The 23,981-nt window shown below is 44.7% G+C and overlaps 1 protein-coding gene across 2 annotated transcripts in view; it reads right to left on the bottom strand.

The window, feature by feature from the left end:
* SPNS3 (SPNS lysolipid transporter 3, sphingosine-1-phosphate (putative)) overlaps window positions 1–21,395 on the bottom strand; it is a 61,947-nt gene extending 40,552 nt beyond the window's left edge. For both annotated transcript variants that reach the window (XR_012896992.2, XM_006136063.5), the window contains exons 1-6: window positions 20,213–21,395; window positions 13,691–13,756; window positions 11,954–12,090; window positions 10,539–10,690; window positions 9,168–9,234; window positions 4,478–4,668 (exon numbers count right to left, since the gene is read on the bottom strand). Coding sequence is in view for 1 of the 2 variants with exons in the window: in XM_006136063.5 (XP_006136125.2) it covers window positions 4,478–4,668; window positions 9,168–9,234; window positions 10,539–10,690; window positions 11,954–12,090; window positions 13,691–13,756; window positions 20,213–20,438 (839 nt within the window). In the remaining variant the exon portion in view is untranslated. The remainder of the gene's footprint in view (window positions 1–4,477; window positions 4,669–9,167; window positions 9,235–10,538; window positions 10,691–11,953; window positions 12,091–13,690; window positions 13,757–20,212) is intronic.
* Window positions 21,396–23,981: the final 2,586 nt, after the last annotated feature.

Raw genomic sequence — 23,981 nt, 5'->3', positions numbered from 1 at the left:
CTGAAAAATGTATGGTATTGGGCTGTGTTTGTGACAACTGCCTTATGAAAAGTTGCAGCTTTGTCCCAAAGGCTTTGAGGTGTGAATAAAGCTGGTTCACTGCTGCATCTTTCCCCTGAAGACTCGTGTTCAGTACATTCAGATGCTTTGTTATGTCAACTAGAAACCCCAAATCAGCCAGCCAAATAGGATCAGATAGTTCTCGCATTGGTTGTCCCTTTGTTTCCAAGAATTCTCCGATTTCCTTTCTGAGAGAGTAGAAACGCTGCAGTGCTGACCCCCGACTGAGCCATCTTACATCGTTGTGATATAAAACATCTTCGTATTCAGCCTGGATGTCCAGTAGAAACTGTTTAAACTGGCGGTGGCACAGGGCTTTAGAGCGAATAAAATTAATAGTCTTTAGCACCGGTTTCATAACATGATCATATTTGAGATGTTTAGCACAGAGAACTTGTTGATGAATGATACAATGGAGTTTAATAGCTTTGCCTCCTTCTTCGATCACCTTGTTACAGATTAGGGTTGATAATCCACTTCGTTCACCAACCATGGCAGGTGCCCCATCAGTAATAATCCCAGTAACTTTGTTCCAAGGCAGTTTCATGTCATCTATGGCGGAACTAACAGAAACAAATAAATCTTTTCCTCTTGTTTGGTCCGTAAGGCTCTGGAGGTCAAGTAGCTCTTCAGTCACATTCATTTCATTGTCCACCCCTCTCATAAAAATCAGCAACTGAGCTGTGTCAGATAGGTCCGTGCTTTCATCACAGGCTATTGAAAAGAAGTCAAAATCCACTCCTTTGGATGTCAACTGTCTCTTAATATCTGATGAAATCTCTTCAATTCTCCGTGCTACAGTGTTACGAGCCAGGCAAATGTTGGCAAACTCTTGCTTCTTCTCGGGACAGATATTCTCAACCATTTTCATAACGCATTCTTTGATAAAGTCACCCTCAGCAAAAGATTTGCAATTTTTAGCAATTAACGTTGCCACCTCATAGCTCGCCCTTGTGGCATTTTCATTTGACTCACGGGCTCTTATGAAAAATTTCTGTTGTGACATTAAAACAGCTTCAAGTTGCTTCAACTTTTCACTGCGGTCGTGCCCTGTAAGCTTGTCGTATGTGCTATGTCTCGACTGGTAGTGTCTCTTGACATTAAATTCCTTATAAACAGCCACAGTCTCTTGGCATATCAGACAAACACAGTGATTCTCTATTTCAGTGAAGAAATATTCCACTTTCCACCTGTCCTGGAAGCGGCGGCCCTCACTGTCAACTTTCCTTCTCTTATTTACAGTCGCCATTTTTTTAAATTGACCAGAAGGGGAAGGGATCATGTGAGCGCAGTGCCAGAGGTTTAATAAACTGCCCAAGTAATACACTGCACTAATACACTGCCCAACAAGAATTCTCTTGCCTTTGTGGCTGTTTGTGGCGAAGTCTCTAATGATGAGCTCCACGTGCCTGAGCCCGTTTGTGGCGAAGTCTCTAATGTTCGTAGCTCCACGTGCCTGAGCCCGCCAGGAAGCTGACAGTGCGCAGGGCCAATCACAGATACTGAGCTTGAGCAGCTGCGGAGTCCGTCCCTGATCTCAGCAGCTGCGGAGTCCGTCCCTGCACACTCAGCCCCAAGGTAGAGGGCTTGCAGGGTCAGAGGCGGGCGGAGAGCGCTGGGCACGCTGGCCTCACGGCGGCCCGGGGGCAGGGCGAACCCGTAGCCAAGCGGGGGAGCGGGGCTGCGGACGTGCCCTACATGGAGGACTTTAGGACCGCAGCGGCCGCCATGGACGGCGGCGGCGCGGCCAGAAGCGGCGCCAGTCAGAGGAGCGCCGGGGAGCCAGGAGAGGGGGAGGAAGTGGGGGCTGTCCCTGCACTCTCAGCCCCAAAGCGGAGTGCAGGGGCAGGGTTTGGGACCGCGGCGGCGGCGGCCCGAAGCGGCGCGCTGAGCGCGCCAGTTAAAAAAAGCACCGGGGAGCCGGGAGAAGCGGGGGGCCGTATTAAATCTGACCGCGGGCCGCGTTTGGCCCGCGGGCCGGACTTTGGACATGCCTGCTCTACTGGAAGCAACTAGAACTGTTTAACAGTTTCACAGGCCCAGTGGGACTAACAGAAAGTCTGCTTGAGGGTGAGAGGTCAAGAGCGTAAGGAAGACATCTTAGTGTAAAACAATGGTTCTCAACCTTTCCAGACTACTGTACCCCTTTCAGGAGTCTGATTTGTCTTATGTACCCCAATTTTCATCTCACTTAAAAACTAATTGCTTACAGAAATCAGATATAACACCACAAATGTGTCATGGCACACTACTACTGAAAAGCTGCTTACTTTCTCATGTAACAGCTCTGTGGCCACTCTAGGGTCTGCGTGAAACTTTAGTTTGTATAAGCTTCACTAATGCTTTCTACATAACCTGTTGTAAAACTAGGCAAATATCTAGTTGACTTGATGAATCCCTTGGAAGACCTCTGTGTACTCCAAGTGGCATGAGTATCCCCAGCTGAGAACCACTGGTATAACATACATGTGCTATGAAGACATGTCATAATCCTCCAATAAGCCAGTACCTCAGCTCCCTAAGACACATAGCTCTAGCATTAAGAGATCTCCCTTGATTTATGGTAGTAGGTCCCTTATACTTTGTGAATCAGTTACTAGAAGAAAATAGGTAAAATACATATGTGACTAGTACATGACCCTAGAGTGGCCACAGAGCTGTTACATCACTACTGTTTGAAGTGTGACTGCTGAGAAAAGCTTTGTGTTGCATGCATTGGAACAGGACAAATGTTTGTGGTCTCCCCTGAGGCTATCAAATGAAATATAAAGACAGGATCCCTTTTGGCTCACCTAGACAGCTGTTGTCTACAGACCACAAAACCATGATCTGGGTCTCAAGTGAGATTACTGTGCTAGGTGCATGCAAAGAAAACACCAGTCACCAAGTGAAGGACTCTGGACTAGTATCCAGCCTCCAAGGTGCCAAGATATGATCAAACCTGGTTCCTAAAAAAGCAGAAGAGGGAGTTTGTCCTTAAAATAAAGGGAGCTGATAGGAATACATTTGAAGCCAGATTACAGCGTTAGCCAGGTCTGGGAGAAAGAAACTTTATGCAAGTTGAGAGTGCCACCTAGGGGATAAAGACGACTAGCTTTTCCAGCCTTTTGCCAAAGCTGAAGTGGTTGCTGGTCATCCCAGGATACACAGTCACAAATCTAAGTCCTGATCCTGCCGGAGCCGCTGGCTGGTGTCAGAAGGCCCTGCAGCAGGCTATTCAATACATACAAGGCTGCCTGAGAAGTGCTGATCCAACATTCCTTTGGAGACGCACATTCAGCACCAAGGAATTGAAATTAACATGAGCACTTGGGCACAAAGTTCAACAGCACATTGGTCACAGGTAAAGGCACTGCTGAGAGTTATGGAATTTCATGTTCTTAATTTTCCCCTGATTCCAGCCATGTTTTCCTCTAGGAACTTTTCAGAGTTGAGCAAGAGATCTCTGTGGTAAGAGATCCTGAGCCTGGCATTCCCCAAAAGGAGTGGCAAGCATTTACTGCTAGGTGTAGCCCTGCTCAAGTCCCTCCTTGAGGATGTTCAAAAATGTTTATTTTTGTAAATGTGTAACAGCTGAATTTTTAGCATATTTACATGCATGGGGGCAGGTGGGAGCCGGTGCTCGCCTGCCCCTCCCCTGCTGCCTCTGATAGAGAAGCAGCAGCATGGGGGGGCAGGCGGCTCCCTGGGAGCCGGCACATGCAGCGAGCCGGCTTCAAAGTTGGCTTCTCATGTGTACCAGCTCCCACCTGCCCTCCACTCCCTGTACTGCTGCCTCCCTATCAAAGGCAGAAGCACAGGGGGGCAGACAGCTCGTGCTCCCCTCAAGCATCTGCTCCCAACGGTAGCCTCCCCCCCCCCCCCCCACACACACTGCTATCTCTCTGGGAGGTGGCAGGGTGGGCAGGCGGCTGTGTGGGAGCTGGCACATGTGGACAGCCAGCTTAAAAGCCTGCTCCCCACACATATAGCCTCCCACCTGTCCCTCCACACTCTGCATGCTACCTCTGAGGGAAGCAGGGAGAGGGGACAGGCAGCTCCATGGAAGCTTAAAAAAAAAGCTGGCTCCCACCTTTCCCCCCCAACCTTGCTGCCTCTGATACCGATGAGCCCAGGCTTATCGATTCATTGTGTAAACAAGTACACACTAACATCCCTCTCTCACATTGTAACAAACATATGCCCAGCAGTAAACACTTGCTGGAGTGGGCCCCTGTTCAGGAAGCTCTTAGGGGAAGGGAGGGCCTTCTGCTCTAATTGCAGAAGGCATTATAGATTCACAAGACGGAACAATTATCTCTGTGATTTTTACATGCCCTACAGCACATAGATGCAGAGGAATATGGCAGTGTTGAATATGGCAACTTTCTGAATGTGGAATTGCTCTGTTGGATTAACAGCCTTTACAGCCACGTACTTCTTGCTGAGCGATTTGATGTCTTCCCGCCAGGTCGTGCAGGCAGTACTCTGGGCACCATGCTCTTTATCTGCTCCCTGAGTTGTACTAGTGATGCTCCAGCCTCCATGTCCCTCAGATGCATGTTGGGTTGGATCAGGGACCAGCAGAATCAGAAGAACCAGTGCTATAACACCCATGCAAGGAGTTATCTGTAGAGACAAAACTGGGGTAAGGTCATGGTCACCCTTCCTCTGATACTGAAGGCCAGTTAATAGCTACAGAAAGTTACAACATTGCTCCTAAAGATTTAAATTGAGGGAGCTCCAGCTGTATGCATCACTTAGACACGATTAGCTCTCCCTTCAGGGGAGAAATCCTTTTGACGATGTTAGTGAAAAGACGCAGAACATTCCCAATATGCATGCTCCTATGCAAAGGCACTACCCCTTTCCCATGATCCTAGACAAAAATATAAGAGAAGTGCTTATATGGAAACTAGGACAACTAACAAAGGATGAATATAGGCAAGCAACACGGGAATGCAGGGGCAAGATTAGAAAGGCAAAGGCACAAAATGAGATCAAACTAGCTACAGGCATAAAGGGAAACAAGAAGACCTTTTATAAATACATTAAAAGCAAGAGGAAGACCAAGGACAGGGTAGGCCCACTGCTTAGTGAGGAGGGAGAAGCAGTAACAGGGAACTTGGAAATGGCGGAGATGCTCAATGACTTCTTTGTTTCGGTCTTCACCGAGAAGTCTGGAGGTGTGCCTAACGTAGTGAATACAAGCAGAGAGAGGGTAAGTTTAGAAGATAGGATACACAAAGAACAAGTTAAAAATCACGTAGGAAAGTTAGATGTCAGCAAGTCACCAGGTCCTGATGAAATGCATCCCAGGATACTCAAGGAGCTGATAGAGGAGGTATCTGAGCCTTTAGCTATGATCTTTGAAAAATCATGGCAGACAGGGGAGATTCCAGAAGACTGGAAAAGGGCAAATATTGTGCCCATCTATAAAAAGGGGAATAAGAACAACCCAGGAAACTACAGACCGGTCAGTTTAACGTCTGTCCCAGGGAAGATAATGGAGCAGGTAATTAAAGAAATCCTATGCAAACACTTGGAAGGTAATAAAGTGATAGGGAATAGCCAGCATGGGTTTGTGAAGAACAAGTCATGCCAAACTAATCTGATAGCTTTCTTTGATAAGATAACGAGCCTTGTGGATAAGGGAGAAGCGGTGGATGTCATATACCTAGACTTTAGTAAGGCATTTGATACGGTCTCGCATGATATTCTTATTGATAAACTAGGCAAATATAACTTAGATAGGGCCACGATAAGGTGGGTGCATAATTGGCTGGATAACCGTAGTCAGAGAGTTGTTGTTAATGGTTCTAAATCCTGCTGGAAAGGGATAACAAGTGGAGTTCCTCAAGGGTCTGTTTTGGGACCCGTACTGTTCAATATCTTCATCAATGATGTAGATATTGGGATAGAGAGTACGCTTATTAAGTTTGCAGATGATACCAAACTGGGTGGGGTTGCAACTTCTTTGGAGGATAGGGACATAATTCAAAATGACCTTAGCAAGTTAGAGAAATGGTCAGAGGTAAACAGGATGAGGTTTAATAAAGAGAAATGCAAAGTGCTCCACTTAGGAAGGAACAATCAGTTCCATACATACAAGATGGGAAGCGACTGTCTAGGAAGGAGCATGGCGGAAAGGGATCTAGGGGTCATAGTGGACCACAAGTTGAATATGAGCCAACAGTGTGATGCTGTTGCAAAAAAAGCAAATATGATTCTAGGTTGTATCAACAGGTGTGTTGTAAGCAAAACTCGTGAAGTCATTCTGCCGCTCTACTCTGCACTAGTTAGGCCTCAGCTGGAGTACTGTGTCCAGTTCTGGGCGCCACATTTCAAGAAAGATGTGGAGAAATTGGAAAGGGTACAGAGAAGAGCGACAAGAATGATTAAAGGTTTAGAGAACATGACCTATGAAGCCAGGCTTCATGAACTGGGCTTGTTTAGTTTGGAAAAAAGAAGATTAAGGGGGGACATGATAGCGGTTTTCAAATATCTAAAAGGGTGTCACAAGGAGGAAGGAGAAAATTTGTTCCTCTTGGTTTCTGAGGACAGGACAAGGAGTAATGGGCTTAAAGTGCAGCAGGGGAGGTTTAGATTGGACATTAGGAAAAAATTCCTAACTGTCAGGGTGGTCAAATATTGGAATAAATTGCCAAGGGAGGTGGTGGAATCTCCCTCTCTGGAGATATTTAAGAACAGGTTAGATAGACATCTGTCAGGGATGGTGTAGACGGAGCTTGATCCTGCCTTGAGGGCGGGGGGCTGGACTCGATGACCTCTCGAGGTCCCTTCCAGTCCTATTATTCTATGATTCTATGATTCTATGATTCCCCACAATGCAATAGTGGGAGCTTGAACAAGATCACCACATAATGGATCTACAGCACCTCTGCTGCACCTAGAAAATCATTCACTTCCCCATGCATAGTGTGACAGGTGGGGTCACAGAAGACCGCTTAGGGCTGTTTCCCAATGTGATAAAGCCACTGACACTCAGCTTCTTGCTCTTTGGGGCTCCTCACTGCCCTGACCCGCTAGGCCAGTTCTTCTGCTCTCCCCCAGACAAGGCACAGAGATGAGATAACCACCCCCACAGAGCAATGCAGACACTGAATCTCTTCAACTCTGGGAAAATGCAGTTCAAGGGCACGACATCCAGGAAATGGATCCCCAATGGGATCAAAACCCCAAATAAGTCTTTCACTGTGAGAGAGTGTCACACCTTGAAAGCTCATTCAGATAAGCCCACTTTAACAATGAAAGAAGGAGGTGCACACTGATTGTTCCCCCCCAGGTAACAATTATTTACACTGGGATTGATAGTAAATAAAAAGTAATTGTATTAAGTACAAACAGTAGGATTTCCTACCTATCACTGGTTGCAAGTGATCAAAGGCATATCAAAGTAAGTTACAGGATTAAAAGAAAAGAAAACGCATAGCTAATACTAATATACCAAAGCTTATTGCAAATTTACCCTAAAACTGTTCTTGTTTCAGGCAAGCCTTCAGGTCAGAGAAGATCTTTTTACTCTAACTGGGATCCTCGTCTCCTTTGGATATGTCACACCAGCCAAAAACAAAGAGCTTTCCAGCTTCAATAGACATCCTTTTGGGCAGGAATCCTTTGTTATATCTATACACACACTCCTTTCCATGGAAAATCACCTGGTTAAACTGGTATATCAATAAATATACCAGTTTAACAATTTATACCATAAATTGGTCTGGTCACATGTCTTTCCAGGACCAACCACTGCTCAAACTTAAGAGAGAAAACCAGGCTCTTTACAGGCCATTAAGTTGATCACTCAGTCGTTAAGGTTGCCAGAGCATAGGAAACACCCTTGATGGCTTCATTTGCACGTTTAAAACCATAAACCATTCTATGCCCCACATTTCTAATTTTACATACAAGAATGATACATACACCAAAATAGGATATACAGAGCCAGCTGATTGTGACTTTAAAATTGATAGGTTATATGAGGCATTTTGTCCAAAGCATCTTCAAATTATGTATATTTGTGTCCATAAGACAATTTCACAAAGCATGTGAAACCGCGTCTAGATTGGCCACGGACACTTTTCTGCAAAAAGTGCTTTTGCGGAAAAGCATCCTGCCAATCTAGATGTGCTTTTCCGAAAATGCTTTTAATGGAAAACTTTTCCGTTAAAAGCATTTTCGGAAATTCATGCCAGTCTAGACGTAGCCCCAAGTTCTAGTCCCAGCTATCACTCATTTTCTGTGCAGCCCTAAGTCTAATACCATATCTCTTTGCCCCACAATAAATTTTCCTAGCTCACCTGTGAAGAATAAGTGCTTTCAAGATATGAATTGTCCTACAAGGGCAGAACATCATGGCAATATGGCTAAATGCAAGAACAGGGTTTGTTTCCAGCAGTATTTTTACAAAACTAGTTCATCTTGTAACAATTTCTCTGCAAAATGACATGATTCTATGCCACAGTGATGACCAGGTTAGTTTTTAGGTGCTTTTGAAAAGGCCTGTACATTCACTATCAGCTGCCCTTCAGTCCACTGTAGCTCTTTCACATGAGTCTTTAACTAAGGAGTGCCTATGAAATTAAGGAGGATACAATGTCCAAACTAAAAATTGACTAGAGTGTGGCTCAGCAGTTCACCCATCCTTGCTTTGAGCACAGTTATAGTTGGGGAACCATAAAACACCATTTGCTCTCCAGAAAGAGTTCCATTAAATAGTGACAGAGGGTAGCCAAGTTAGTCTATAACTGGAAAAACTTAAAAAACAACCAATAGTCTAGCAGCACCTTGAACAAAACAGGTAGATGGTGTCATGGGCTTTTGTGGGTACAACCCACTTCTTCAGATGAAATATTAAATGGCGAGTTCATGTAAGAAAGGAGGGCTTTAATGCAATGTTCCAGGACGGCAATTCTCTTCTCTGGTGATAACTATGTTCCCTTCCATTCATTCTTGCATTTTATCTTTTAAAAACCCTTTTAACATTCTTATTGAAAAACCATCAGAGAAGTCCCTGCATATAGCATTGACATTCTAGTGACACAAAGCCAAACAGGCTCAGTCAAAGCTGGGATTTTACAAAGAGTGGATCAGTGAGAGAAAAGACTCACCCTAAATGCCCAGTGCCAATGGCCGACAGCCTGTGTTACACCAGATGCCAGAACATAACCAAAACCACTGTGAGAGAGAAAATGTGAGGTCAACATTTCATTAGTTTCCCTTAGTGCAACGAGACTCTCCAAGACTCAGCAAGGGTAGGATTTGTACTGAGAGGAGCACAGATGAGCATTTTTGCAGTCATTTCCTAGCAGTGAGGCCTATTTAATTGCAGTTCTCAGGTAAACTAGTTGGGTATAGAAATTGTAACCTGTTCAGAGCAGGTCTGAGATAAGAATATCTAAGCCACATTGTCATTAGTATTTATACAAGTATGCTGATGCTATAAAAAGGGTACTGATTTTTCACAGTATAGACATACTCTGCATTGTCCTTACTGCTGAATCCCAGATGATCAGCCTACCTTTCCTGCAGACAACAGATTTGGAGAGCAGTGAGAGACTGGCCGTCACCCAGCAGCCCCACACAAAATGTTAAGATTGGGGAGAAGCAATCCAACTCCGTTGCACTATCCTAGAAAAGGGTTTCCCAGGTCCATGAAGGCACAGAAGCAATGTGATGATGACTTTGGCTTGCCAACCCTTCCCTCCATGAAGGTAATGGGAAATGGGAAAGGTGGGGAGATAGTGGCTAAGCTAAGAAAGAGGGTAAGGAAGAGTATTATTCGGCATATCAGATAGAAGGTACATTTCACCTGGGAGTACACATTTATTCTCTGTAATTACTCCTAAGCATCCAAATCCAGGCAGCCCACACACAGGTTCACTGCAAGACCCTGCTAGTGTAAATCATATAAATTAAGTTCTGTGATGGTTCCTTCCTTTAGCTTTAGCTGGGAGCCTGAGTGCTAATCCTGACTGCCACTAACACACTGTAGGACTCTAGACAGCTTATCTAAGAAACCAATGTTTTCCCCACTCTCAGAGCATTTTTTTTTTAATAAACAAAGTAAGCCATATTTTCAGTACTTTAGTCTTTCTATTGTGCAGAGCTATTTGAAAAGTACAAATGGGAAGTTTTTCATGGGAAATGTTTAAAATCCCACCCTCCCTGACAATAAAGAGCTTTTGGTATTTCAGAAAAATTCTGCTTTTCATTTTACTTTTGTTTTATTTAAAAATCAATGTTTCCCACAAGAAAAAAAATTGGTGAAAAAAAAACATTTTTATTTGAAAAGGTAAAGATGAAAAAATGTAACCCCCTCAATGTAAGTGTACCAAACAAGCATTACACCCCACCATAAAAACCTTCGTCTAAGACACAAATCAATATGGCTTAGTCAAGGCAAGGCTCAAAGTATTCTGTGTTGTAGTTCTGTCTAGCAAGTGTTCCACAAAGTGCCAGTTATTGGTGAGCAGACAAACCTTCCAACTGGGATGAAGATATAGAAGACAGACAACATACAGGTCCTTTGGTCCCCCTCAGACAGGTCTGCAATGATCGTAGGTGCAATGGTGGAGTAACTGGAAGTGCCGATGCCAACAAATGCTCGTGAAACGAAGAATATCCAGGGGTACTGGGGACAAAAGAGACATTAAGATCCAAAAATGGATGGAGGATGGAGACAGGCTGTTCACAGTAGTGACGGATGGCAGAACAAGGAACAGTGGCCTCAAGTTACAGCGGGGGAGGTCTAGGTTGGATATTAGGAAAAACTATTTCACTAGGAGGGTGGTGAATCTCCAACCCTAGAGGTTTTTAAGTCTCAGCTTGACAAAGCCCTGGCTGGGTTGATTGAGTTGGGATTGGTCCTGCCTTGGGCAGGGGGCTGGACTTGATGATCTCCCGAGGTCTCTTCCAGCTCTATGATTCTATGAAAAACCACATTCGAACTAGAAGATACCTTTTAACAAAACATGTTTCTCGTGGGATGGGAGTTTAATGCCTGGTCTCCACTATGGAGGTAAGCCACTCTAAGTTATGCTAGTTACATTAGGCAACTTAAGCCAGCATAGTTTAGATCAGTGTTTCTCAACCAGTGGTACGAGTACCTTTAGGGGTACACGAGAGAAGTCTGAGGGTACGTCAACACAACTGATATTTGGAGAATTTTTGTTTTAAGTTTTACATCACTTTATTATTTTTGTACTTTTTACACCCAAAAATTTCATCACCCATCTGGCTATGATTAAGTTGTTTAAACAAATGTGTTGCAATGATAGAAAAAAAATGTGTGTGTCTGAAAACTGTAGGTACTGGGGGTACTTATAATTTTTTTAAAGGGGTACTTTATAAAAAAAAGGTTGAGAAATACTGGTTTAGATTGACTTCCAGCAGTGTCTAAACTGTGCTATGTCAATGGGAGACATTCTCCTGCCAGCATAGGTTTCCTCCGCTCACAGAGTGCTCTCTTCTCCCACACTTGAAACTCCTCCCACCACAATGCTATGCTTTTCAAGCTTCCTTCTGCAGCACCATGTGGTGAATTCTCCAGTGTCACTGGGCATGGTCAGTAGTTCTGCAGATTCACCAGCCAATTCCCTACACTCTAATGCACGTGGGTCAGCAAGAGGGCACGGACCCAGCTAAGAGTACTATGGCAGCAGCTGTGGAATCGTTTCACTGGTGCTCAGGCCTAGAAGGGACAGGATGTCATTTGCTATGGAGATTTCCCACACAACGCGCTTCCATTTACTCATGTTTCAGGGAATAAGATCCAGGGTGCTGCCTGAAAGCTGTTGCAAAGTATAACATGATCAGAACAAAAGTTCCATGAGTCACTGCAAGACTCAGGCAGCTGATTTCTAAAAGTAACATTCCAAGTAAGCAAGTGACATACCGATTCAGTGACGAATGAGCTGCCTAATGTTGCACCTGACCAGAGGAAGATACCAACACTGAGGATGATTTTCCTGTTGTACCGGTCACCAAGGTATCCAAAGAAAGGCGCAGACAGCAGAAAACCAAAGATGAAGACTGCAAAAGCAAGAGCAGTGACAATGCAGGCCACTTTATTCTTACGCCTGTCTTCCCTCTTCAGAAAGGGATACTATGTACTATTTATTAGGTTGAATGCCCAATTTTGAGGTTGCAGAAGTGCAATCCATGAGTTGAGAGCTCTGTGCCATCCCTCTAGATTGAAACACTTTACATCTTTATATCCCTGGCTCCTCTCCAGTTACAAAATTGTTGGGTTTATTAATTTTGTCTTAGGCTATGGCTTTTCTAGATAGCAAAATTTACAGAGAGAGATGAGCAAGACAATGAATAGTAAAATACATGTTTAAAACAATAAACTGGATAAAATGTGTTACTAAGTTACTTTTTTAGATACATACCTAAGTACTTCAATAGACCATAAAGGGACACTGAAAATACAGCCCAAGGTTGTACCATAGGGTGTGTCTAGACTACATGCCTCCTTCGACGGAGGCATGTAGATTAGCCAGATCGGAAGAGGGAAATGAAGCCGCGATTAAAATAATCGCGGCTTCATTTAAATTTAAATGGCTGCCCCGATCTGCCGATCAGCTGTTTGTCGGCAGATCGGGGGAGTCTGGACGCGATGCCCCGACAAAGAAGCCTTTCTTCATCGACACAGGTAAGCCTGGTTTCACGAGGCTTACCTGTGTCGATGAAGAAAGGCTTCTTTGTCGGGGCATCGCGTCCAGACTCCCCCGATCTGCCGACAAACAGCTGATCGGCAGATCGGGGCAGCCATTTAAATTTAAATGAAGCCGCGATTATTTTAATCGCGGCTTCATTTCCCTCTTCCGATCTGGCTAATCTACATGCCTCCGTCGAAGGAGGCATGTAGTCTAGACACACCCTTAGTGACATCTCCCTGGCTTTCCTTGGAAACCCTTCAGATGCTGCAGCTACCAACCCAGCTTACCAGTTCATATCACCATCTAGAATGGACAGGTTATTCCCAAAGCATGATCTAAAAGTGGGCAGCGCCCTTCAATACTATTGAATTCAGTGGAAGAGTTCTAATTCTGGAACTGATTGTTTTATAGGGTCTGAAAAGTACTCAACAGTTAAAAGTAAACCAAGAAATTACACACAATGAGCACTTTATGTAGAACTTTCATTCCTGCCAATTACTTTATGAAAAAAAAATGCTATTTGACTGGTTAGCCTTCTCTATTCATATCCTGGAGTCAATGGAGTCGACTAAGTTAGAATTTTACCTAGTATGTTCAGGGCTGGAAGCAAATATCTTCCCCAATGGCAAACGCAAGGAAAATGTGTATACGCAGAATTGTATTGTTCAAGGTGAAAGTTAGCTGAGAAATCAAGGTTAGCTCCCCCGCATCCCTCCAGTTCTTATGGTTAAGTGCCATAGAAACTTTAGTGACCACAGTCAAGGACTTTCTTTATTCTTGGAAGATGACTTTCAGTCTTGTATTTTTTAGCAAACTGATTAAACATTGTAAAGATCAAACCAAAATCAACAGGATAATGGGGAACTGGAAAAAATAAGGAACAAGGAAGAACTAGACTGCATTTTAGAGACAGAAAACATGCATTTGGAGCATGCTAAGCTGCCCCCAGTAGTGTGACATTTCCTTACCGGTGTGCAGGAAGCCTGCCCAACCATCACTGATTTTGAAGTACGTCTTTATATCTAACAGCACCCCTGCAACAAAGAGAAAAGTCATAATTATGCAGCTATAGCAGAGTGTATCATTCCTCAGTAGTTGCCATTTTACTCACTTACTCACCTGAAGACTCACTGCAAGGCAAGGGGTCGCATAGAGGTGGTGAGTTTGACCTATTAATTTTCATGAGAGCTGCAATCTTTAAAATGAAGTGTCATCTTTTAAACCTACAATAGCATCTTGTATACATTAATAAACTAGTTATTGTGAAGTTTCCATCAATTAGTTCAGACAATTCTGATTCATCTTACTATGGAGATCTTGCAAGACTCATCTCAGACAGAATGTCCACTATAGTTTCTAAAGAATCATGTGTGTGCATAGTGATGTATCGATAGTTTACAATTTCAAGTTTGGAGGGATCGACTGGGAAACAGAATAGAGGCGAGTTTTACCCATGAAAGCTGGGGCTCGTGCAGCCCATTAGAGAACAGGGCTAACAGTCAGGTGACCTCCTCTGGTCAGGCAAAACTCTGTGGTTTGGGACCACTCAGATCCTGAGGGTTATAGACGAGGGAGGTCCCACCTGTTCATAATTTTTCAGTAGGAACCAAGTTAGAAAGTACTGATCCTAACCCCCAGAAACTGGATTACAAACAAGAGGCAAAATTCAAATGAATGTAATTATCAACACCTGAAGAAACATTTGATGGATTCTATTGTCTCTTTTCCACTCATATAATTAGATTCACACAGACAAAAGGTCTCGTATGGTTGAGGGTCTGAGCAAACCAGAACATATTGTGAAAAGTATAGGTTGAGCTTCTACGGTCCGGCACTCACTGATCTGACAACATCCCAGGTATGGCATGATTTTAGTTAGCCGAATGTCCACTTATGGGTGTGGCCGAGTATCCTGCAATATCCTATAGTCCAGTGTTTCTCAACCAGTGGTATGAGTACCCTTAGGGGTACTCGAGAGAAGTCTGGGGGGGTACGTCAGCACAACTGAAATTTGGAGAAAACTGAACTTTTGTTTTAAATTTTACAGTGCTTTATAATTCTTGTACTTTTTACGCTCAAAAATTTTATCACCCACCCGGTTACAATTAAGTTTTTTAAATGAATGTGTTGCAATGGTAGAAAAAAATTATGTGTGTCTGAAAACGATAGGTACTGGGGGGTACTTTTAAAAAAAAAACGGGGTACTTATAATTTTTTTTAAAGGGGTACTTTATAAAAAGAGGTTGAGAAATACTGCTGTAATCCCATAAAGTTTATTTACAGACGCCATTCCTGTTCTGGCTCTCAGTGTTCTGTGCTATTCCTTAGCTCTAATTTACCCCAAATGTCTTCAAAGAGCCCAACAAGTAATGGAAATGTTGGTAATGCCTCCAAGCGTAAACATGGTTTATAAGCTTTATTTACTTATTTCTTTGTGCCAATACAATAACATTGTATAATAACACTACCATTTCATTAAGAAGAGAGCTGATGAGCTTTGGTTAGGCATAGGCTTATATAAGGAGTATCAGTACAGTTATATATTACTAAGCCACATTACAAACATTTTCCATTGACTTGCCTCAGCAAAATAAAAATAAAAAGAGACCCACCTGCTACGATATTGACTTCCCTTGGTTCAACAAATTCTCTGGTCCGGCACCCATCAAGTCCCAAGGGTGCTGGACTAGACAGGTTCAACCTGTAGCAGTAAGAACATAACACCACCCCCTAGGTGGGTCCTGGGACACCTGGGGCTGCTCCCTGTGAGGGCTAGGGGAGTCTTGGGGGGCCTCTGGCTATGCCATGGGTGGCAAGGCCTGGGTCAGGGAGAGCCGCGTGGTCAGGGTGCTGCTCTCAGGCCGGCTTCCTGCCAAAAGGTTTGGCCAGGGTGCCTGCAGCTTTAAGAGGGGCCAGGAGACAGAAACTATAGAGTTGTGATTACTGTGGATGGAGTGTCTACCAGGACACCTGTGTTATTTCTTGGAGGCCTCTTCTTTTGAAATAAATCCCTCCTCCCTGTCCACACATGCATTTTTTTTTGAAAGAGCTCTTTCAGAAAAAGGCTTCTCTCTCATAGAAAGAGGATTACCAATGCTGGAAAAACCCCTCTGTTCTTTCGCTTTTCTTGCGGAAGAACACGATTGCAGTGTGGACGTAATTAAAGTTTTGTCGGAAAAACAACCATTTTTTCCAACAAAACTCTGCAGTGTAGACATACCCAGAGTTATTTCTAAGATTAATTCAAACCCCAGCAGCCAAAGTCTATTAAACGTCACTGGGAGGCCCACTGCCATTGGCTGTGTAGATATACCTTCTATTTAAGGATTCTGACATCCAAAGAGATAGAAGAGTTAAAAAGGAAGGTAGTTGATGCAAGAATTTTGCAATACAGTTTGACTTCAAGCCAGTGTACAGGATATTGCTATACTTCATAAATAGTAATTTTAAACTGGTAAACAAAGGGGATATGTAACACTGTGGGTATGTCTACACTACAGTGTTAATTCAAAATAACAGCAGTTATTTTTAATTAACTGTAATTAACTGAAATTAATTCAAAATAGTGGAGCCCTTATTTCGAATTAAGTAAACCTCATTCTATGAGGAATAACACCTAATTCGAAATAGCTAATTCAAAATAAGTGCCGTGTAGACACTTAATTCGAAATAGGGAGCCTCCAGCCCTTCCCAGGGAGCCCTGGTGGCCACTCTGGACACAACCAGGAAAACTTACTCTCCTCTCCCTCAGCCCCGGAGCCATTAAAGGGGTAGACTCTGGTGCCTGTGCCAGCTCCAATCCTGCCAACCCAGAGCCAGCAGTGGCCACTGGGGCCCCTGATCCAGTGGCCTCAAAACATGATCCAGCAAGCCACTGGCAGCCAGCCCTCCACCGCTCCTCAGGAACAGTCTGCCAGCTCCCAGGAGCATGACAGGGGCTGGAGAAGGTGGGCGCCTTCCTGGTCCAGGGTGGAGATCATGGACCTTATTCAGGTTTGGGGGGGATGCCCCCAACTTCCATGATCTCAGCCCTAGACGGAGGAACACGGCCATCTATGGTAGGATAGCTGCCAGCCTGGCCACCAAAGGCCACATGCCAACCCAGGAGCAGGTTTGAATGAAAGTCAGGTTGGTCCAGCGAGACCCCCAAACCTGAGCCCTGAGCTTCCCCTCCCCCTTCTTCCCCTTCCAGCTCCCTCCTCCTAGGTTTCCCCCTTCCCTCTCCCACCCTCTGTCTTCCCCTCTCACACCTCCTTTTCCCAGTCTCCCCAGAGGCTCATCCCCCACCTAGTTTTGTTCAATAAACCCAGTTTCTATTTTTGAACATAAGTGTCTTTTATTTGACATCAGGAAGGGGAGCTAGGGAAGGGTAAGTGGAAGGACATGAGGGAGGAATGGGGCATGAGCCCCCGGTGAGGAGGACCGGGGAGGCTCTGAGGGCTCCTTGTGGTGGACGCTCTACCTCAGGGCTTCCTGGACCCTAAGAGCCCCCCGATGCACCCCCCGGATGGCAGCCTGCAGCAAGTGCAGCCAGGCTGATAGCACCAACTCCACGAGATGCACTGGCGTGCCCAGGGGCAGCTCTAGCTCCATGTGGCCAAGTGCTGTGGTGTTCTGAGTGTGGGCACTCAGGGCACTCCAAGACAGGACTGCTTTGCTGTCCCTCATCGAGGTAGACAAGCAAGTGGGGAACCCTGAAAACTGTCTGTCCGGGGTGGGGGTAGGGTCCCTTTAAGCATGGAGCTCAGTTAGCCTCAGGCAGCAGCCCCACACACTCAAGTCCTAACCTGATGCCCTGCCGGCACTGGTTCCGGCCAGCCTTAACTTCGGTTCGGGATCCACTCAGTGTGGATGCGCTATTTCAAAATAGTTTTTGTGTATAGATGTGTTATTTCGAATTAGCTTAATTCGAATGAACTATTTCGAATTAAGTTAATTCAAAATAGTGCTGTAGTGTAGACATACCCTGTGAATTGAAACATTATCAGTTAATTCTTATCTTATGGTTAGGATACAGAACTGATATGTCTAACCCAATCTCTGTTATGGCGTTCCTCTGTCATCTTAGTCGTGTTAAATTGTGCCTCAGTCTCTTTAATTATTAAGCTGGGGTGCCATCATTGACTTCATGGGGAGGTGCAAAACTTCACTAAACCATGCAAAGAACTTACACATCATAATGGAAGGAGCAAAAGCAGCCCAGTAGTAGCAATAAGCTGAATGACAATCATCATGGCTTTGCATACCTAGCTTCTGTCAAATTAATTTTACAGGAAACCAACGACTTCCGACCACCCGAGCTCCAACCCTCCGCACTTACAACCATTTTTGTAAGTGCGGAAGGGGCCGAAAACCCCTGACTTACATCATCGGCCCGCACGGCGCCTGTTGTAAATAAGGGTTCGAGTTACAACACCCCCACTTGCGATGCTTCCCCGGGAACCAATCGCATCGCAAGCTGGGAGCTGCCTGTATTAACAACCAACATTTTCTCTGTATGTACTCTTCCTCCTTCTCCCCTGTCCATCTCCCATTTGGCTCCTAGCTGAGGGTCAATTATGTGCTGCCTAAGCAAAATAAACAGTAAAACAGTCAAAGTTCCCATGAACGATTTGTGGCATTAACTGACTTGTTACTTCATTCAGCTCATATACCTATTTCTGGCTGAAAAGAAATTATGTTCATTTCTCCAATTAGGGGGGAACAAGTTTGAACACAGATACAGTGTACAGCCCCAGTACCTCAACATTGCTAAGACTGTGGGAATTAAGTCTATGGCAATATAGTTTCATTTCAGTGCACAAAATAACTCTTGTTCCTGTTCAGAGCAGTCAGGCATTTATTTAAGTCTAGACTGACTGATCTAACCCTCAAAGACATTGTCAAACAAGAAATTCAGGATTGCGGCGTTAAATTTGCTGTTTTATGAATAAAACGTGTGTTTGCTAGATAGCAAGACTGTGGAAATTCCAGTCTTTGTGCCCAATCAGAAACCAAATAAACACCAGCAAGCAGCCTGGGAAACCCATCACAAGTTTCCATTCTTGCCTCCATGTTTAGAGTAAGAGAAAGGTTTGCAGGTGAGGAAGGGTGTGTCTACACAGCAAAGTTATTTCGGAATATTTCGGCCGATATTCCACAATAACTATGTGAGCACCTACAACAGCAATTCCGTTTTTTTAAATAGTTTCAAAAAAACAGACGGCTTCTTCCGAAATCTGTAAACCTCATTCTACGAGGAATAATGCCTCTTCCAAAATAGCTATTTCTAAATAAAGCGTGGGTAGACGCTCCACTGATGCTATTTCGAAATAGCCCCTCACCAGGGCCATTCTAAGTTATTCCTCTCCAGTGCCCCCTGGGGATCTAAATCGAGATAGCACATCTACATTAGGGAAGCCTGCCTCAGACTAATTTTGAGGCTTCCCTGCACTGTGGACACTCTATTTTTCCATAAGCTATTTTAGAATAACTATTCCGGAATAGTTTATTTCTAAATAAGCGTGCAGTGTAGATATACCTGAAGGGAGAGAAGTAGAAATAGAGTTTTGAATCTAGACAGGATGAAATCTCACAAACCACAATTCATCTGAAGAACCATGGCTTTCTCGCTACTTTCTAGATATCCAAATTGCAACAAAGCTCCACTAGAAGCAGTGCTTTTAATCGTGGTTCCCACTCATGCCTTCAGAAAAGTCATCCTCCTAAGTCAGCATGATCTTATTCAGAGAATTATTTGTGATTCTGGAGGAAATGCAATGAAGAATGAGTCTCCTCTAGCCTCAGCCCCTCATAAAGGTACGTGAAACTTCTGCCTGCAAAAAAATCACAGAGTTTCCATTGGGCCTGAAAATCAAGCCACCCTTTCCCTAACAAAATTTTAGCCAAAAGAATACTAGTTTTGATTTTAATCCCGTCCACAGGAGAAGAATCAAGGATGATCTCATCATTAGTCCTTATACAAACAAGGCTCACTAGTCCCAATGGGAGCTTTGTTTAAAACAAGCAAAGAGGGCATTAATCTCCCACTCACTTCCCTAGGGCAGAAGGGAGAAAAACCTCCTAGGGATAGATGTGGCAAGTTGCTGTCTTCAGCTCCACAAAAGCATCTTTGTCAAAGTTCTGCAAAGTTGTTATATAGAACCAAACCAGTTATTCTTTATACTGTACCTGGGTTCCATTTATAAATGGTTGCAGGGTTAATAAATGATTAATGCATGTTATATACATGTTACACACATGACTAGTTGTAGATTGCTTAAGTCTATCAACCTTTAACAATTATTAAAAATATAAATGGCATCTTGACAGGAAATGTGACCAGCAAACCAAAGCAAAGACATGATCAGTATTAAACAGTCCGTGCTTCTGAATGATTTACTATTTTTACACTAATAAACAACTTTAAGCCAGATGTTTCCTTGTTAACTGTGGAGTGAACAGTTACTGACAACTATAGTTTGTTCTTTCTAAGAGAAGAAAAGTCTTACCTGCTACAATGAACCAATCCATGTAGTTGAGTAAGTTAATATAGCACAGCACACCAACTGCTAGATAAGATCTTTTTGCTGAAATGTTTCCTGGCGTCTTTAAGAACTGAGCAGTTGTTGTAGTTGGTTCAGTAGCTCCATAATTCTGGGAGCCAGAGGGCTGCTGGGATTGCAGGCCGGTGAACTCATTCATTCCACTGGATTCCTCTGGCACAGAGTTCTGCATGATCTACTGTGCATAAAGGCACCTTGGGTTTCAAAGCCTTGCCTGAGTGCATTAAGTGAAGTCTCAATTTTGCAATCAGGTTATGAGGAACTTGACACAGGGTAGTCATTTCCTGAAATGAAGATCCACCCACAAGGCTAGCCACTAGCACTGACAATTAACGTTTCCCATGGTAGAGATCGGCAGGAAAAGAGGATCCAACCCTGCCACTTTTGTAGAGAAATTTAAGCTGTGAAATACGTTACATGGCACTCAAGGTAAGAGAGGATAAAATAATACACTGGGCAAAAAGAAAAAAGGACTAAAGAATTCTGTGAAGGCCTCAAAGTTTAGGTAAGCAGAGAAGATCTTAATGATAATCTTTTCCAGATTATAGGACTCAATAAGATTCTTCAGAGCCAAAGATGGTAATTTTGACAGAGGAGTCAAGGAGGTGAGACAAGATGTCTAGAGTACTAGCCTAGAATTCAGGGAAAGCTAGCTACAAGTCTTTGCTCTACTATAAAACCTCTACAATCTGGACTTCTCTTGCCTGGCAACATCCATGGTCCAGCATCTGTGGATGCTTCACAGATAGCAGCAGAGGGGCTGGCATTCATTACCTCATCCAGTACCAAGCAGGTTCAACCTATGCAGACTTCCTGGGTAAGTTTTGTCAAGTCATGAAGTCTCTGGCTCCATTCTCATCTGTAGCAAGGAGATAACAGCACGGACTTCCTCAGAAGAGTGTTGCAAGGATAAATACATTACAAGATCTTGATGTTCTGATACTATGATGATGCAGGTCACTACCTCAGATATTGGTACCAGACTCCACATAACTCAAGACTGAAGGAAAGTAGATAATTATTTCATCTACCCACAGAATCTCAGCATGTTTTACTATAGGGATTCTTGCTCACAGAAACTGAACAAAAGCTTCAGAGGAGTAGCTGAGTTAGTCTGTAACCGGAAAAACTTAAAAGACAACAAATAGTCTAGCAGCACCTTAAAGACAAACAAAACATGTAGACGGTATCATGAGCTTTCGTGGGCACAACCCACTTATGTACCCACAAAAGCTCATGATACCATCTACATGTTTTGTTTTCTTTAAGGTGCTGCTAGAAATTGAACAGTTTAGCATATTATGTAAAAGGGGAGGGATAAAGAAGGAACTTTCTCCTCTCCTTGCATATTGCCAAAGAGATGACAAATTTCATTTCAAGACTGAGTACTGAAATGGGTTCTGAGAGGATTAGGCAGGCATTAGTATCACCATCTTCTTCTAATCAGGCAGCGCACCATGGTCTTTCCAATTTTTGTTTAGGCTTCATTTTAGTCTCACAAATTCAAAATGAAATAAATACAGCAGTAAAAAGAAATGAAAATTATAGTGCAGCAGTATCTGTGATATTGCAATTCCCTGTGAAGCTTCTGGCCACAGATACTTGAGTACTGCAGGACACAAGAGTCAGTGGCCTGTTTACTAAACTAAATCCAAGTTATGAATTGTTTGTGATGTAGTCAAGCGTAGTTCTAGGATAAATGGGAAGAGGAGGACCACAAGGACACCCATTTTCTTCATAACGCAGGCTGCCCACCATTGATTGAGAGTATGTCTACACTACAGAGTATTTTCAGAAAAACAGCCATTTTTCCGACAAAACTTGAGGAACATCCACACTGCAATTGTCTTCTTCTGCAAGAAGATCAAAAGAACGGAGGGGTTTTTCTGGCATTGGTAATCCTCATTCTACGAGGAAGAAGTCTTGTTGCCAAAGAGCTCTTTCTGAAAAAGGCGTGTGTGGACGGGGAAGAGGGAGTTCTTTCAGAAGAAGAGGAAAGAGGAAAAAGCACAGATGCCCTGGTGGCCATTCCGTCCATTACAATCACAGCTTACATGCAAGAGAGCATCCATTCAGTGTGGACGCTCTCTTTCGAAAAAGCAGATCACTTTTTCGAATCAATTTTGCAGTGTGGACACTCCCTTTCGGGAAGAAGTTTTTTCGGAAGATCTCTTCCGAACAAAGCTTCTTCCGAAAGAAGCCTGCAGTCTAGATGTAGCCATAGATGGACCTGTGCTGGCACCAAGTCATCCTCAGCAGCATAGCAAAGGGGGACATGTTGCCAGGGACCCACATTTGGCAGCAGTTGCCCCAAGGTCCACTAGAATGATCACCATGGACCAGCTAATAGTCACCCTCCTGCTGCCTAATCGCTCCTCCCAGCCTGTTTTGATTTGGCTGGATCAGCCTGAAGGACAGAATGTCTTCTCAGAAAATTCAGGCTCAGCTGCAGATCAACCTAAACTAAAGGCCAAGGATCAAAAACAGATACAGTTTCTGGTGGTTTGTAGTAAAGAGCAGATAGCTACAATAAGTGAAGAAAATATACAGGCACTCTCCTGAGTTACGAGCATCTGCACATACAAACAAAAGCTCACCTGCAGCCTCAGCAGGGAGCAGGCAAGCAGCACAAGTGCTGGCTGGAGGACTTCGGATGAGCAGAGGGAGGTCACGCAGCCAGTAGCTGGAGAGAAGCAGCACTTTGAAGAGGAAACTGCTGTTTCCCTCCAGCTGCTAGCTGCATGGCCACCCCCTGCTCCTCTGGAGTACTCTGGCTCACACTCGCACTGCTCGCCACTTCCTGGTAATGCGGGCTAGGTGAAAGCTGGGAGGGGGAGGCAGGGAGGGAATGGGGCTGGCTGCAGGAGCTGGCACAGAGCCCAGGGAGGAGAGGAGGTGCAGCTGGAGGATAGCTAGAAGTCCCCTTCAGAATCTCCGTGTCACGAGTCCGTACTCGTAATTTATGCAAATCACCCTTTTATTTAGTCATACACTCCCCCACACCCCTAGTCCCCGAATAGTCCAGAGCCAAACTACTGGCAGATCGCCCTGTGTCTAGCCACCTGCCGTGACTGGACTCCGTGGGTTGCCTCCGGACGGCGGAGAGGGGGGCCCGGGCCCACACACTCTCCCGGGCCCCAGCCCAGGGCCCTGATGCAGGGACCTAAGCTCCCTCCTGTAGCAAACGGGGGTGTTGCTCCTAAACACGTTTGCTCGTGGGCTACACGACCCCGCCCTGGGCCACTGCTCAGCTCTGCCGCCCAGACTCGGGTTGTGGGTGCCTAGTGCACTCGTCGCGCCCCCGCCCTTGGGTTCCCCTGCACCTCTTCCTCTTGTGTCTCCCACGCCCCTGCTCCTGCTCTTTGTCCCCCTCTTCTGCCTGCCCGTCCTTCTTTTATGACCCGACCTGGGCTCCGCGGGTGACGTCTACTCCTTCCCCCGGCCTTGACCCCTCACCTACAGGACTTTCTGGGCGTCCGGCTGACGTCACACGCCCGGAGGGTGGGACGTCATTTTCCTGCGCCGGGCCCAGGATGGCCTGCAGGGTCCGCGCTCCTTGCGCGGCTCCTCCCCCCTCTCCATCCAGCGTCTCCAGAGCCAGCCCCACCACTTTCCCTGAGGTGCGGACGTCGGCACTTTCGCCGTTCGGGGCTTCTCCTGGCCTGGGATCGTGGCGGGGTTGCTCCACACTGCCACACGCTTCCCCCTTTAAATT

This window comes from Pelodiscus sinensis, chromosome 21, assembly GCF_052426305.1.
Source record: "Pelodiscus sinensis isolate ZL-2025 chromosome 21, ASM5242630v1, whole genome shotgun sequence".
Taxonomy (NCBI): Eukaryota; Metazoa; Chordata; order Testudines; family Trionychidae; genus Pelodiscus; species Pelodiscus sinensis.
Note: the sequence above shows the minus strand (reverse complement) of the source record. Positions and strands in the feature narration are given on the sequence as shown.